At 34.9% G+C, this 18,071-nt stretch overlaps 2 protein-coding genes across 2 annotated transcripts; both read left to right on the top strand.

The window, feature by feature from the left end:
• The first annotated feature begins 194 nt into the window (after window positions 1–194).
• Window positions 195–16,493, top strand: LOC127860981 (mucin-like protein). The gene is made up of 7 exons (XM_052399313.1): window positions 195–337; window positions 10,769–10,948; window positions 11,674–11,853; window positions 12,578–12,757; window positions 13,576–13,755; window positions 14,993–15,147; window positions 15,988–16,493. The coding sequence occupies exons 2-7, from the start codon at window positions 10,804–10,806 to the stop codon at window positions 16,153–16,155; spliced, it is 1,008 nt and encodes a 335-aa protein (XP_052255273.1). The 5' UTR covers window positions 195–337; window positions 10,769–10,803; the 3' UTR covers window positions 16,156–16,493.
• On the top strand, window positions 1,279–5,714 carry LOC127860983 (uncharacterized). Its single transcript, XM_052399314.1, has 7 exons — window positions 1,279–1,319; window positions 2,686–2,856; window positions 3,622–3,757; window positions 4,334–4,384; window positions 4,900–4,941; window positions 5,228–5,302; window positions 5,540–5,714. Exons 1-7 carry the CDS (start codon window positions 1,280–1,282, stop codon window positions 5,643–5,645), a joined length of 621 nt encoding a protein of 206 aa, XP_052255274.1. The 5' UTR covers window position 1,279; the 3' UTR covers window positions 5,646–5,714.
• Window positions 16,494–18,071: the final 1,578 nt, after the last annotated feature.

Raw genomic sequence — 18,071 nt, 5'->3', positions numbered from 1 at the left:
AGACGCCCGGCCCAGCTCTGTCGTGTGTTATCGTTTATATCACATATAATACTATTTTGGTCCTTCACGAAAATTTATACAAAACAGCTTTCCGTATTTTTATTTTCATTCAATTAATTACGCAATTTATGACGTACCTCATGTGACGTCATTTCAATGACGAAACTACCTAGACTCTCTGGAATTTAGGACAACAACAAATCGGACTTGGAGTGTTTTATTTAACAGTTAAATATTTTGTTAAGCATCGAACGATTAGTGTGTGTGTTTACGATGGATTAATATAATATTATGAATGTGAATAACAGTGTTGAGATATAAAACTGGAATGAAACTGGTGAGACTGCATTTTCGATTTCGTTAAAATATCGACTCGAATAACGCGATAATTTGTTGAACAATTGATGGATTATGCCTAAATTTAAGATAAGCGTCAGTGAATGGTTCTTTAACTGTTTGAAGGAAATCGATGTTGAATTCAAATGGTAATTTCTTTGATGAATACGTCCTTCTTTTGTCAGTCGATCAAAGAATGGCTATCCTCAAAGAATTGCCTGCATACAGTCCTTTTAAATGGAAAAGATTGATGGCGATGAAGAAATGTGTCCAGAATTTACTTCGTCATGGAAGCAAATTAAATTTTACGAAAATAAACACGTTTATAACACAACTTCGGTGAGTAGAACAATAACCTGGGCCCGTATTCACCAACCACCTAAGTATTAAGGCTAAAATTTCCTTAATTATCTAAGAATTTACCTAAGGCAAAAATTTCCTTAACTTTCTTACTAAGTAAGTCCCTTAGGTAGAACCTAAGGTAAGATTTGTCCTTAAATACTTAGGAAAAATAAATGCGTTTTCGTTTAAAAATAATTCTATAACTGGAATCGTCAAGCCAAAAATATTACTATATTTAGAACATGACGTTGAAAAGTGCTTGCAAAATGGCGGAATGTTATTAGCGCACAAATGTGTTGATAAGAAAAATCTTAATATTACGTGTAGATGATGAATAAATAATATAAAAAGTGCATAATGTAAGAGGTTTACGCTTCCGGCATCTGTCGAAACAGCTGTCACAAAATATCTGTATCGATTTTATGCTGTTGTCGTCAATCTCTTAATCAACAACAAACATGTACACAAATTTGGAAAAAACACGGAAGTGAATGCAGACGATAGTTGGAAAAAAATGGCGAAACAACGAGCGCCCAACTTTACATAACAAGAAAACACCCTCCTCGCTCATTTGATGGGTGAAGAGTACATAAACTTCGGTATGTCCAGGCATAAACTGGACAGACATAGGTTTACCAGCCGTAAGTGTTATTATAATTTTTTATCGTACCGGTATATTAATTACTTTCGATAAGTTTATTCCTTAACATCCAAACACTTTAATTGCAGATATTTTTTATGACTGCCTTTTAAAGTATGAACATAATTAAGTATTTTATGGCAGCGATTATTCCCCTGCTTTATAATGTACCCGTAAAAGGTACTTTCCCAAATGAAGAAAAACTACAATTGCTGTCTGAAAATTTCCCAAAAGGAAGGCAAATGCCATCAATTTTGTTCCATAAAAGAGCATTATCTGCAAGTTAACAAATAAAATTATTACTTTGCTTTTGATACCATTGAGCAATTAAAAAACCCTATCATTCCCAATTGGAAGATTTCATGAAGCGAAATTTCCCAATTTCAGGATTTTTCGCACTAATTTCTCCAAATGGGTAAGGTACTTTTCCTAATTGGGGAAGACAAATGGTTGTATTGACGTTTATGTATTAACTATTAAGCCATTGTTGTTATTCAATTTATGAAAGTTCATTAATATTATCAATGTCTAATTGCATTTGATACAATTGTTTTTATATCATTGAGTGCACAATAACTAACAATTAGAATGTTTGCTTGCAATGCGTTTCACAAAATAAAGTATATTACCCTGTATCTAATTTGATTTTTATACCCCAGGATTGAATGATCGGGGGTATATTGTTTTTTCAAAATGTTTGCCTGTCTATCTGTCATTCTGTCCCACAACTTTAACCTTGGTCATAACTTTTGCGATATTGACAATAGCAACTTGATATCTCATGTATATCTCGAGAAGCTGTACATTTTGAGTAGTGAAAGGTCAATGTAATCACATAATGTCTAAGGTCACATTTACGGCTTTAAGTGGCGCAGTATGTGGCATTGTGTTTCACAACAACAGCAATTGTTTTTTATTGTGTTGACACAATATGTTGTTATGTATCCCATATTAAAGGCAATACTTAAATTAAATTTAAATAATTTTTTGATGATATTATTGATTAGGATAAGCATCTTATCAAAGTGGATATAATACTGGAAAAAAGAATGAAATATATCCTCAAATTAAACATAAAAAACACAGTATAAAGTGAACATTAACCCTTTGCATGCTGGGAAATTTGTCGTCTGCTAAATTTCAAAAATTAGCATTTTCTTCGATTTTTTTCAAAGAATACTATCAGAATAGCAAACAGTTTGGATCCTGATGAGACGCCACGTTCTGTGGCGTCTCATCTGGATCCAAACTGGTTGCACGGGCCTTCAAAATTTGGTTCCCGCACTGAAAGGGTTAACATGACATTGAAATCAGAGAAAGCCCACTACAAAGTATATATTTTAAGTTCTGTGTTGTCTTTTATTCAGAAATTTCTAGCTCTGTAAAAAAGGAAATGTGGTCAAATGTGGAGACTACATTTAACGCCAATAGTACAGGGCCCCACAGAAAAGGGAGTGACCTCGAGAAAAAATGGGAGAACCTCACATCTACACAAAGAGGCATCTACCAGGATCATCAGCGTATGCTGACATTGACTGGTATGAAACTTTAACTAGGGCTGTTTTCTTTTACCAAGTATAAAAGGAACAACTTTATTTATTGTTGTGGAAGTTGATGTATTTGTTAAATAATTTATATAAAACAACATTACAAGCATAACATGGAAACTATACAATTTGCAAGGACCATATTAACCCATTTATGCCTAGCGTCTAGAAAAAAGGCCTTGGCAAACAGCGTAGACCCAGATGAGACACCGCATGATGTGGCGTCTCATCAGGGTCTGGGCTGTTTGCTTAAATGAATTTATGTAAGAAATATTTTAAATATAGAAATAAATATACTAGACATCCCTAATTTTGGAAATAAATTGATCCAATTTAGAAGGATGGGAGACTCCACTAGGCGTAAACGGGTTAATTTGTCAGAATCATTCAGCAATGTTCAAAGTAATATTATTCAACATAAACTTGTTTAATTATTTGAATATTAACTTCTATAAACATAACTTATTAATGCAGTTTGTCAAAACAATATTTTTTGTAAAATGGCAATAAATAATATTATATAGTCATTTCTTTGTGACCATAATTGAAAAAAAAAGCTTACTAGAACTGTTAAATTTTAATTATAATAACAATCAACTTATTTTGCTGTTTATTTTTGTTATTGGATCACAGGCTATATTAAACGTTCTCTCCTGATGGTGCACCTGTCAAAGTATCACTTAGTACTGTTTATGTTTTGCTTTTTATTATGTTTTGTTGAGTGCATATTATTGTATAATACTCAAAATATTACAGGCAGTCCTCCGTTTAATTCAAAATGCACAATCCTCACTGAGGCTGTGATGAACGTAATTGGAAAAGAGGGAGTTGACATAATGGGTATTGGACCCAGCAGCCTAGACACCTCTATTTTGCAATTGACTGATATGCGGTAATTTGTTTAAAGTAACATTAAAATGCATACAAAAATTAGAACATTTACTCTTACAATTAGTTCTTTCAGTGACGTATTGACATATTGTAAATGTAGCATACCATAATTGAATTGCTTTGATGTTAGCCTTAAAATAATGCTATAATAATTTTGTGTAAATAAAGTATATAAATGATATTTGCTTAATATAAATACAAGTGTTAATAACAAAATTAGTAATGTTGTCTTGTGTTTGAACAATTTATTTGTTTTGTTTTTAAATTCATTTATTTAAAATAAATAAATCATGACAGCGACTCTTTCAACATATATGCATAACCACAAATGATGTAATTACTTAATAAATGGAACTATTAAGACAACCAATACACTTCAATTTATAAATAAGAGTATCTCTTATCTAAACATGTCAACAGGTAAAGTAATGAACGTGCATGTTAAACACAATATTTTGACAATTCATATACAAGTAACAATTGCATAAATAAACAATTAAAATGTAACAACAAATTTGAATTATTGAAACAAATGATGTTGATTTAAAAAAAAAACATATTGTCAATATGCTTACAGTGATGATGACCAGCAAGATGCTGAAATCAACATGAGCATGTGTACTTCAAGGTAATCATTAAAATACACAATTGATGATAGCTTGAACTTATAACACAATTAATCAAAATATATGTTTGTCAGAAACACAATGCCCCCATGATTTACCATGCATGTGTATCTCATGGAGCTGCTCATTTTGAATGGTGAAAAGTCAATATTCAAATAATTAAACAAGTTTATGTTGAATTATATTACTTTGAACATTGCTGAATGATTCTGACAAATTAATATGGTCCTTGCAAGGATCACCACTCAAAATGCGCAGCTCCATGAGATACACATGCATGATAAATATCAAGCTGCTATGTTCAATATTGCAAAAGTTATCAAATTTTACCCAAGGTTAAAGTTTTGGGACAGAATGACAGACAGACAGGACAAAAACAATATACATTGTATCCCCGATCTATCGATCCGGGGCCATACAAAATGAAATAATGCACCAATGATTTTTGTACATGTTTCAAAGTGAAATTACATTTTGAATAGGTCTATAATTGATATTTAATATTATTTAATTTTAGTGCTGCGATGTCAAAATCAGTTTCCTTTAATCCGAAAAGAAGGTGAGGCATTAATTATGAAAACATTATTATTGCAATTAACTTACATGCAATTTCATAAACAGAAATTTTATATATATATATATATATATATATATATATATATATATATATATATATATATATATATATATATATATATACATGCACATGCATATCATTTGCAAAAAAAACACTGGCCATCAGACGAAGGCATTATTTACATGTTAATATAATACCAACATATCTTGAATATCAAAAATTGTAATGGTAAATACATCTGACTTTAGACATGATGCACTTATTCCAGATATACACCATCGATGGCTGAGAATGGCTATAGAAGCGCAACTATTTCTCCTCCAGACAAACCTTCACCATCATGGTATGTATGTTATGTATTTTAAAATATAATAAATTATTCTATACAAGCATCTAGATAACAGAAACATGTGCATAATATGGATGACTGAACCTAAAGTGTTATCATTTGACTGAACCTTAAGTGTCATCATTATTTACCATTTTTCATTATACAAAAAAGAAGCCATTAAAATATTTACTGTTTTTGAAAATTAAATAAAAATTAAATAATTATACCATGTTTTTAATATCCATTTAGTTGCAGTCATTGCAGTCTACATGAACATAATGCCTTGAAGAAGAGGAAGCTGGAGCTTCAAATACAATTGTTTGAGGCCCAGTTGGCGCGATTTGATGAGGAATAGATTATTATGTTATTTGTTATTATTTTGTTATGAAGATATAGTTTAGTTATATTAAAGAGTTACATGAAATTCATCTTCATTGTGTATTTCTTGTGATTTTTGGAAAAATTGTATACAGTAACTTTAGTAAGTTTAAAATGTTCTAAAAGCTTAAATAGTTGTTTCAATTAAAAATGCAAGTCATTTGAATTAACAGGTCTGAAAACATGACTTGTTCAATGTGAATATGAGTTGCGTTCTGAGAAAACTGGGCATAATGCATGTGGGTCAAGTGACGTCCCAGATAAGCCTGTGCAGTCCACACACTCGCTTTTACATTTTTCGTTTAAATGAAGTCTCTTCTTAGCAAAAATCCAATTTAGGCGTAAAGTGTAGTCCCTGATTATTCTGTGTGGACTGCAATATCTGGGCTAATCTGGGATGACACTTTACGCACATGCATTATGCCTAGTTTTCTCAGATCACGACACCTATGATCTAAAAAAATGTATTTGCTACTACATTCCTGTAACGAAGGCCATCTTCATTTCCATGGTAATTTTCAGGATGATCTGGTAAGGCATCTATGTCCAAAGAATCCATTGGCAGATTTTGCATGTTGCATATGTTGTGCAATACAGCACATGACAAAATCACCCTGTTAATAAAAATATTAATTAAGTTAGACAAGTTGCATAAAAATGTCATAAAAACCTAAAATATGTATAACATGTAATTATAACATAAATAATACTTGAAACATATGCATTTTTTGTTCATGTTAGTCACATTAATTCAGGTGCTGTTTAGTGTTTCACAAAAGCATCTTGTTTCCACTGTTTTATTTGTAGTATAGTGAAAACACTATACCATATTGGAAAACTTATGAACAAGAAATAAGAAGTTGTATAAAAATGTCACAATCCATGCATTTCAGTATAATAAAAAATATAAGAAAGAAGACTGTTAAATTGGCCCCAAATTTATTATTTGATTGTTTTAGGAATTTTAAATCAAATATCCATATTTATCATGCAAATAACAAATGGTATCAGTATAAATCATGAAATTAAATGCATACATTGAAAATGTTTTTTCTTGATTTATATAAATGATTAAATCTTCATACATAATAATAATAAACATTGAACACCAATTAACAAACCCGAAGAATATAATATATTATATAGCAATTTTTACAATAATTAAAAATATAATATAAAAAAAAGGATTACCTGTGTGTTTATGGAATGGTAACCCATCCGATTCACATACGCCGGTTCATCAACAACTGGGGCTTGAATCTGGACATGCGTCCCATCGATAACGCCAATTACATTTGGAAACCTTGCAATATTGAAAAAGTCTTCCTTTATTTGTCGGATTTCTCCGGGAGCAGTTGGAACACTGATGAATTGTCGTACAATTTCAGGCTCAGTCAAAGCTTGAGTAACTTGGGATATGACCCTTGAAACTGTAGGCTGCGAAACCTCATGGATATCTCCATCATTAAGTTGAATGCTAGATGTAGCAAAATATCTTAAAGCAATCAAAATCTTTTCAATACTATTTAAACTATTGTTCCTGAAGCTTGTTGGTCCAATAAAAGGAGTCAGTTTGTCATTTAAAAATAAAATCCCTTGCCTATCCAAACGATAGCGTTCAATCAACTCAGAATTTTGAAGACTGTCGAGTAAATCAACTCTATTAATGAAACGTCTTGCCATTCTGAAAAAGAAAGTCAATCATTTAAGCAAATTAATAGAAAAAAGTGTGTACTTACTTAATAATTCCGAGATGATACAGTAAGTCAGTAACACACATTCGTACATTGCAAAAGGGAAAGGTAAACACAATCTGACATGCGATACAGTATAACCACAATGACAGATATGTAAACACATCCCAGGTTCAAGTTCATATTGCCACTTTAAACTCATATCCCTTCCATTTCTTCAAACATATGATGCATGCACTGAAAATGACGTTAAATGATACAAAAATGCAATTATTATGGTAATCACAAAATTCGCGTAAGTTAACAACAATTTTACTTCCGTTATACTGTTTAAAAGCCGGACTCTGAAAGTAATTGGAATACATATCGGTCTGTGTTTAGAACGGTGATACATTTCAAAGAATACATACCTTTGGGATGGAGTTTGCTCAAAAAAAGGCGAAAACAACGGAAATTCGTCTGCTACGGCGCCATTTTTAAGGTGATTTCTTTGGACTTAAGGGAGGTGTACACGTCCCTTAACTTTGAGGGAAAAAACGGTCAACCTTAGGCGTATTTCTAAGGTTAGGAAGTTTGTGAATATGACTTAAGGCATTTCCTTAAATTTAAGGGAAAAACAGCAAAAACCTAAGGCAAAATGACAACCTTAGGTAATTTTTTTCCCTTAGGTGGTTGGTGAATACGGGCCCAGAGATGATGTTTTACTTCTTTATGGCTAAGAATGAATGTGGACGCCATATTTTTCAGTATTAGCCGCGCGATCCCATTCTTTTCTGATATGAAAAATCGGCCCTAACGTTAGAGCTGATATAAGTTATATTGGCCCGCTAGATACGAATAACGGCCCGCTCGCGACGTCATTTTGTAACTATTTATAGTAACGATATGTGATATAGGGGAATATTAAGAAGTTGAACAATCCAGGTTTATTCAACTTCCTCAAACGAGTGCATACAATACAATTTTGATGTTTGAATATAAGAGTAACTATTATGGTTAAAGTCTTATTTGAAAATCAGTTTTAAATTTGATTTGTTTATCAAGTTGTGTAAAATAGCACAATGTTTTTTGCAATAATACATAACTAACAATTACATCTTCATCTAATCTACGCCTGTTTTCGCGTATTGGACAAAGGCCACTGACCAGTTTTCTACAGGCGTCCCGAACTCGTGCGAGTCTCTCTAGCTGCCGCAACGTCTTGCAAATCTGCTTGGTATCTGCATACAGATGTCGGAGCGAGGAGGTGAGAGTTTGCACCTTTATATTGGATGCAGACTTGCAACGAGTGTGGCATATTAATTGCCAACGTCCCTGAATCATGTTTCTTCAACTGGCTACTGCTTTGTTCATCGTCGTTGGTCGTGTCTGGCCGGCGGATCTTATGGATCATCCGAAGGCAGTTGTTGTTGCCAACCTTGTTTTTCTTTATGGTGATGACGGTGGTTCTCCGGATCTTTGCTCCAAAGAAGAGCATTGGTTTGACGATGGTATTAAAGAGCCTGATCTTGGTGGTGTTGCCATTCGCGTTGGATCTCTACATGTTCTTCAGCGGATGGAAAGCTTATCATGCTTTACCGGATCTTCCGTCAGCATCCGTTTCTCCGTGGTTGTCAATGATGCTGTCGATATATGTGAATCTCTCCTATTCCTCCAGCGCCCTGCTCTGGACATTGATGAGTGTTTTTATTTGATACAATTGTCTTGAGCACCTATCTCTTCCCTCTGCTGATGGTGAGGCCCAGTCTTGCTGAATTAACCGCAATCACAATGGTCTTTTCTTGCATCTGTATGAGAGAGAACAGCCGGTCATTGGCACATTCGCGATCGTCCAACTGTTTCCAGAGTGGCCACTGCTGCTGCTGCTACAACAACAAAGTTCTGTATGTGGAGCTTGGAAATGACTTCATCGAGAAATTAATTGTATGGTGACCTGTCGGTAGCTTATGGAATTCAACATTATTGTAATGCTTAAATACGAAGACTCACTGCATTCCGGGGAAAAGAGAAATATAACCGTCCGGGGAAAAGAGAAATATAACCGTTTTTGCGTCAAATAAAGTTGGCTGCAACTTATAGTACAATATTTTTACTCGTCAAAAAATATTGGGGGCGAACGCACCCAAGGCATTCCCCCTGGCTACCGGTTTGGTTTGGAGAAATGAATTATATTTAAAAAAAAAAGAATTATATATTAAATTGGACAGGAATTCGTCTAACGCGTTGTTGTTATATATTTCATTCCTAGTTATTATACGGATGAATTGACATTAGGGGAAAGGTACTGACATGCCCTATTCGCCACGTAACGAAATGCAGTTTATGCGAGTCACGTCATTACGGCAATTCGCACATGGCGTGTGATCAAATGATTACGTGACATCAGCTACAGCTACCGCGATAATATTTACGAACTAAAACTTCTATTACTACTTATACTACTACAACATTTTCTTCTACCGCTACTAAATCTAGTACAACAATTTTACTACTACTTCTACCACTATTTCTTTAACTACAACTGCTGCTGGTACTATTGCATAAACTACTACTATTACTTCTGCTGCTGCTGCTACAGCTACTACTTCTACGGTGCCGACTACCACTACTACTTCTACTACTACCACTACCACTACTACTACTACTACTACTACTACTGCTACTACTACTACTACTACTACTACTACTACTACTACTACTACTACTACTACTACTACTACTACTTCTACTACTACTACTACTACTACGACTACCACTACTACTACTACTACCACTACCACCACTACTACTACTACTACTACTACTACTACTACTACTACTACTACTACTACTACTACTACTACTACTACTACTACTACTACTACTACTTGTACTACTACTACTTGTACTACTACTACTACTACTACTACTACTACTACTACTACTACTACTACTACTACTACTACTACTACTACTACTACTACTACTACTACTACTACTACTACTACTACTACTACTACTACTACTACTACTACTACTACTACTACTACTACTACTACTACTACTACTACTACTACTACTACTACTACTACTACTACTATTACTGCTACTACTACTATTACTACTACAACAACAACAACTACTACTACTACAACAACTACTACTACTACTACTACTACTACTACTACTACTACTACTACTACTACTACTACTACTTCTTCTACTACTACTACTTCTACTACTACTACTACCGCTACTACTTCTACTACTACTACCACTACTACTACTGCTGCTGTTTTGTCTTTAACAGCAATTTTAACATGGGAATTATACAATCATAAAACATGCAATAAATACTGTAAAAGTAAACGGCGGCACAGATGTACACAAATGAATTCATACACACTCTAAGTTAATCATGTTATAGTAAACGGCGGCTACACCGCGTGGAGTTCGTGGGGCATGTGCGCAGTCACGTGCGCGAGTGGCACGTGGACCCGGTCTAGATCCTGCACGAACCCAGCACCCCAGTACAATGGCGCAGACTGCACCTCCCTTGGAGCGGCTACTGAAATAACAAGTTGTAATACCGGAATTATGTGTCCAAGTAGGTGTTTCCAAATGCTATATGTCTTAAATGAATTTGGTTGTTTTTTATTTGCAAATCAATTGCGCTTTAAAATATGTTTTTACTAGTCATTAGTCGTTATTTGCAAATCAATTGCGCTTTAAAATAGGTTTTTAACTAGTCATTAGTCGTACTGCATAAATTATGTTTTACAAAAACAGTCGGCTTTGTGTCTCTTTAGCGCTACAGTCGATACCTATGGTAAAGGTAGTATATTTCATTAACATTTAAATATCACTTTTGATAAAATATATGAAGAACGTTAAATTAAGTTATTGTAATTAGAATGCTATTGTCATATTCATGTGATCAAAATGATGTGTAAAGGACAAACACATTTTCTGAAAAACTTCTAATTTATGTGCGTCAACATCAAATAGCTTATCAATATGAATACGTCGTGCCTGCATGCACACAGTCACTCTGGAAGACAATGGCGAATGAAGTTATTGTAAAAACCTTTTTATTGTACAGTTCGTTTTCTCTTGTCCCAAATTACCACTTCGTTATTTTGGCTAAAAAAGTTACTAGGGGTACACATATAAAAAACGGTCGCATGATTCTAATAACTGTATGCAGTAAGTGTCGAGATGATTGCTGCGAATTTGAGTACTTAAAATGTATCGATTCACCTGGTAAAACATGATTTAAAACGAATGAAAGAGGGTAATAAATTAAATACACGTAAGCTAATCCTGTTATAGTAAACGGCGGCTACACCACGTGGAGCTCTTGGGGCACGTGCTCAGTCACGTGCGCGAGTGGCACGTGGACCCGGTCTAGATCCTGCACGAACCCAGCACCCCAGTACAATGGCGCAGACTGCACTTCCCTTGGAGCGCCTACTGAAACAACGAGTTGTAATACCGGAATTATGTGTCCAAGTAGGTGTTTCCAAATGTTATATGTCTTAAATGAATTTGGTTGTTTTTTATTTGCAAAACAATTGCGCTTTAAAATATGTTTTTACTAGTCATTAGTCGTTATTTGCAAATCAATTGCGCTTTAAAATAGGCTTTTACTAGTCATTAGTCGTACTGCATAAATCATGTTTTACAAAAACAGTCGGCTTTGTGTCTCTTAAGCGCGACAATGGATGTCTATGGTAAAGGTAGTATATTTCATTAACATTTAAATATCACTTTTGATAAAATATAAGAAGAACGTTACATTAAGTTATTGTGATTAGAATGCTATTGTCATATTCATGTGATCAAAATGATGTGTAAAGGACAAACACATTTTCTGAAAAACTTCTAATTTATGTGCGTCAACATCAAATAGCTTATCAGTATGAATACGTCGTGCCTGCATGCACACAGTCATTCTGGAAGACAATGGCGAATACAATTATTGTAAAAACCTTTTTATTGTACAGTTCGTTTTCCCCTGTCCCAAATTACCACTTCGTTATTTTGGCTAAAAAAGTTACTAGGGGTACACATATAAAAAACGGTCGCATGATTCTAATAACTGTATGCAGTAAGTGTAGAGATGATTGCTGCGAATTTGAGTACTTAAAATGTATCGATTCACCTGGTAAAACATGATTTAAAACGAATGAAAGAGGGTAATAAATTAAATACACGTAAGCTAATCCTGTTATAGTAAACGGCGGCTACACCACGTGGAGCTCTTGGGGCACGTGCTCAGTCACGTGCGCGAGTGGCACGTGGACCCGGTCTAGATCCTGCACGAACCCAGCACCCCAGTACAATGGCGCAGACTGCACTTCCCTTGGAGCGCCTACTGAAACAACGAGTTGTAATACCGGAATTATGTGTCCAAGTAGGTGTTTCCAAATGTAATATGTCTTAAATGAATTTGGTTGTTTTTTATTTGCAAAACAATTGCGCTTTAAAATAGGTTTTTACTAGTCATTAGTCGTTATTTGCAAATCAATTGCGCTTTAAAATAGGTTTTTACTAGTCATTAGTCGTTATTTGCAAATCAATTGCGCTTTAAAATAGGTTTTTACTAGTCATTAGTCGTTATTTGCAAATCAATTGCGCTTTAAAATAGGTATTTACTAGTCATTAGTCGTACTGCATAAATTATGTTTTACAAAAACAGTCGGCTTTGTGTCTCTTAAGCGCTACAATGGATGTCTATGGTAAAGGTAGTATATTTCATTAACATTTAAATATCACTTTTGATAAAATATAAGAAGAACGTTACATTAAGTTATTGTGATTAGAATGCTATTGTCATATTCATGTGATCAAAATGATGTGTAAAGGACAAACACATTTTCTGAAAAACTTCTAATTTATGTGCGTCAACATCAAATAGCTTATCAGTATGAATACGTCGTGCCTGCATGCACACAGTCATTCTGGAAGACAATGGCGAATACAATTATTGTAAAAACCTTTTTATTGTACAGTTCGTTTTCCCCTGTCCCAAATTACCACTTCGTTATTTTGGCTAAAAAAGTTACTAGGGGTACACATATAAAAAACGGTCGCATGATTCTAATAACTGTATGCAGTAAGTGTCAAGATGATTGCTGCGAATTTGAGTACTTAATATGTATCGATTCACCTGGTAAAACATGAATGAAAGAGGTTAATAAATTAAATACACGTAAGCTAATCCTGTTATAGTAAACGGCGGCTACACCTCGTGGAGCTCTTGGGGCACGTGCTCAGTCACGTGCGCGAGTGGCACGTGGACCCGGTCTAGATCCTGCACAAACCCAGCACCCCAGTACAATGGCGCAGACTGCACCTCCCTTGGAGCGGCTACTGAAACATCGACTTGTGATTCAGGAATTATGTGTCCGAGTAAGAATCCCCAACTTTTATATGTCATGTTTGATGCTGATATGTCTTGCAAATATCTTGCGAATTAGGAGTAGACGAATGTAATTGAAAAAATGTATTGAAAACCCCGTCGGTTCATTCTCCGTTGAATGCGTCAATCTATGGACACGGTGTGAAAGGAGCCTTTAAGCGGCAAAGAAACAATTGAATTAGGCATGATGTGCAAATACTGACCCAGTAAGCAGATTTATTAAATTATCATCTATATCTTTTTTATCTTGTCTGTAAAGCACCAGTAACCATAGCCTATGGCATAGGCGGCTCATTTCGGCGGATGTTTGTTAAAGAGTGTCGTCATTGAAACATAAAACATGATGTACAATTAAATATGGCTTGCTTGACTGCACAAACACATCCTGAAAGACGATTTCGAATAAGATAATTGTACAAGCTGTTAACTCCACATTCTCTTGTTATTATTCATAATCACATTATGTACGTGTGTACTTGTGTTGTCAATAGTCTTTCGGCTTACTCGTTCACAGCGGTCGAGCTCTTGTTATAAATATATTGTGTTCTTTTCTTTAAAAAATAATAACGTTTCGCAATTGGATTTATATTGTTTTGTAAAGAGTTTACAAAACTTTACTACTTGTACAACAACAACAACTACAACTACCACTACTACTACTACTACTTCTACTACTACAAATGCTACATGTATTATTATAATAATAATTATTATTATTATCATCATTATTGCATGTATTATCATTATAAATATTGTTGTTAAATTATATTTTACAAGGGTTGAAATGCGGCATGTGGGTGTTTCGGTGCATCGAATCCGGGGAAATATGACTGATTATGCATTCCACTAACCATGATAATCAAACTCTTCGTATCGGTTGCCTTCGTTTTTGAGGATCCGTAAACCATCAGAAGTAAAATACTACCAGATCTGAAACGTTTTCAACTTTTTTATTGTATGCAAATTGCGAACGTAATATATACGCATTTATATAGGGTTTCTACAAAGACATGAAATAGCGGTGGGGGGGGGGGATTCATAACCTTCAAAATACAAACTGAAATATGAACATGTTCACAGACAATCATCTCGTTTGTTTTGGCGGTAGTATTTTGTTAAGAGTTGTTCTCGAATAAATTCAAATTTTGGCACGGAGGTTGCATATATTATCTTTTATATTTAACCGCAAATTGCCATCACCTTTCTAGATGTTACGCCCCGTTTCAGTTCCAATTGAACAAGGTTCGAGTCCCTGGGAAACCAATGACGGTTACATGAGGATCCAGTACTACTGCACCTTCATCGCACCGGATGTAGGCATGGTTGGTCCCGGAAAGGCGACAGTGAGCGTCATGTTCGATGAAAGTGTACACGATATCGAGGTCAGCATTGTCGTATACACCAATTGCGAGATATCAATCAATTACGCTGTTTGCGATATTAATATATTACGCATTCTGAGATAGCAACAATTTACGCTGTTTGCGAAAAATGTAGATAAACACACAACAGCCAAACAGATTGTCATTCGAGTACAAAGCTATGCCTACTGGCACACTTTTGCGCCTTCTGGATATTGTTTGGGCATACAGGCCAACATTTTTGCCTTTCGACATATATTTGAAAAGTCGGTTCGACCCAAAGTGAAATATGAGCCCACTGCGTTTTAAGCAAGAACATTTAAACTGCATTCTATTAACAATAGCGCTATTTGATATATGAGCCGCGCTCTGTAAAAGGGGGTTTAATGCGTGTGCGTAAAGTGTCATACCAGATTAGGCTGTACAGTCCGCACATGTTTATCTGGGACGACAATTTTCTCCTAAACTAGATTTTTGCCAAAAGGAGACTTTCTTGCAACGAAAAATATAAAAGCGGAAAGTGTCGTCCCTGATTAGCCTGTGTGGAGTGCGAACAGATATTGTTGATTCTCTGACAGTAGCAAACAATCTTATACGTAAACACGACCAAAACACCCGTCTTTCCGAATTTATTAAATCATTTTTTGTCGAGCAAATAAAGAGCGATCTCTTAAAATATGCGTCCATTAATATTGTATCGCTCTTAAAGGGCACTGCGATATCAATCGAGTATAATACTGTTCTAGTGTAGCTGGAATTATACAGGAATATTGACGCCCAGCTTTAGATACCTTTGTCGCTGTTGCTGCAGTACATAGGCGGCTGTGTCACCATATTGTTCAAACGTTTTCTATTTCACAGAACTGGGAGATGTCCACTCTTTCCCCCTCCAGCGCCGACCGTCCGGCCAATGTGTTCCAACTGACGAACATGTTTAGTTGGGACTTCTCTGAATTCCGCTGGTCCTTTCATGGGATCTACAAAGGATCACTAGTGCCCAAGGGAACCTGCACGCTGTGCTGTTCATAGCACGCGGCTGCTTTTGCGGCTACGACAGACAGTCAACCGGTGCGTCGGGGTGAAGGGAGAAGTTCTACAAATTCAATGTCTGCTGATTTTATTCTTTATTTTCCTTCAGCCAATAATGACGTAGTGATGATAAAAGACTGAAAAATGCATAAGGCATCATAAGATTTTAGACTAATTACAAATTAATAAATAGCAGTTCCAGATAGAAGGGAAATAGATCTACATTTGAAGCTCTAAGTATCTACATAAAACAAGCTGCAAAATGGATAGAAAATAAAAAAAGGATTTCACAGACATACTTTTGAAGTGTATACAAATATAAAATATGAGATCATCAAGGTTTCGTTCTTATTCTTACTGAACCCTGCCACATGAAGCTAAAATACATTTTCACATGAAAACAACCGATCAGCATTTAAACTCGTATTCATAACTTGACTAGAACTAATAAGATGACTAGAAACACTAAAATGCAAGGCAAATTAACATGAACATACACAATTATAGGCTGAACGAGTCGAAAGCACGTAACAGAGCAGTTCCAATCAAATACGGGCGGACGTAAAATTGACTAAACATGACCAACACAGAACCGATTCCGGTAATTTAGGTATAAACAAAACCAGCTTACATTGCAAAAGTGCTATAAAGCTGCCATCATAGAACTTACACCATGAGGGGGCAAATCTGCCTTTTGAAAGTGCTAAGCAATTGATTCGCGGCAACAATGTTCTCCTTGTACCGGAATGCGCATGCGTGAAAATACCCCAAATGACCGGAATGGTAAATGTGCTTAAATTGACCGGACCTTATTAACAACACACTCCCCACCTGATATCTGCAGATATCAAAATCATCGACTCTTTATAACAAACCTAATTTCTACTAAACATAATAAAAGATATAAACTATAACACATGATGCAACCAAATACTTTGCACAAATTTATAAATGTCTAACAATTTACCGATAAAAACACCATCAGCACTTAAATATATAACCTGTCTGCAGTAAGAAAAATAAATAGGACACTCTTACTAAAGATGTCTACTTAATTCTTTCCTATTTATGCGAGACAGGTGTCAGTATTTAATAAAGTAAAATATACTGGTTCCAATGTTCAGTTAATTTTAAGTTTTCTCTCCTGTGTGCATCAAAGTCTTTATCATAAACTGTACACCTGTTTGGTTTCTCTCCTGCGTGTATAATAGATGTGTGCAACATCTTTTCAATTACAGTTCTACAGCAAAGTTTTTTCCCTGGAACAAATATTAATGTTTTAGAAAGACCTATTTGTAAAGTTTTTGTATATAAACCTTTATTTTATGTGGTTGTACACACTTTCCATTATCAATGTTTGGTATTGATTAATGAGCTAGAAGTTTGTTTTTAATTGAACAAATTTAACAAATTTTGTTTAAATCATTTGTAGACACATTAAATAGGAATTAAATTCACAGTCAAAATAGATTTATACAAACACATTAAATACATATAGGTAAAAACATACAGTAAATCTATAGGTATATAAACCATAATATCAATTGTGTACACACAACTACTTAATACTATCATTAATAATATCAATTTGGCATTTAACTGAGAGCCAAAAACAGACTATGTACAAGTATGGTCCTGAGCCTCAAACTATATTGTGTTTTAACCAAGGGAACTTATTCGACAACCGGTCATATATATAGCCGTCAGTTTTCCATTCTCTATCAAGCCGACTTCTACTTTGCGCACTCTGCCGTCTTGACTGGGGAATACACGAGTAAGTCTACCCATGGGCCAACTGTTGCGTCAAACTTCGCGATCCCTGACAAGAACAACATCATCAACCTGCACAGGGTCTTGCTCTTCTGTCCACTTACCGCTTGGCTGCAAAGACTGCAGGTACTTTTGTCGCCAACGCA

The sequence above is a fragment of the Dreissena polymorpha genome, chromosome 15 (genome assembly GCF_020536995.1).
Source record: "Dreissena polymorpha isolate Duluth1 chromosome 15, UMN_Dpol_1.0, whole genome shotgun sequence".
NCBI lineage: Eukaryota > Metazoa > Mollusca > Bivalvia > Myida > Dreissenidae > Dreissena > Dreissena polymorpha.
This window is presented reverse-complemented; position numbering and strand designations above follow the sequence as displayed.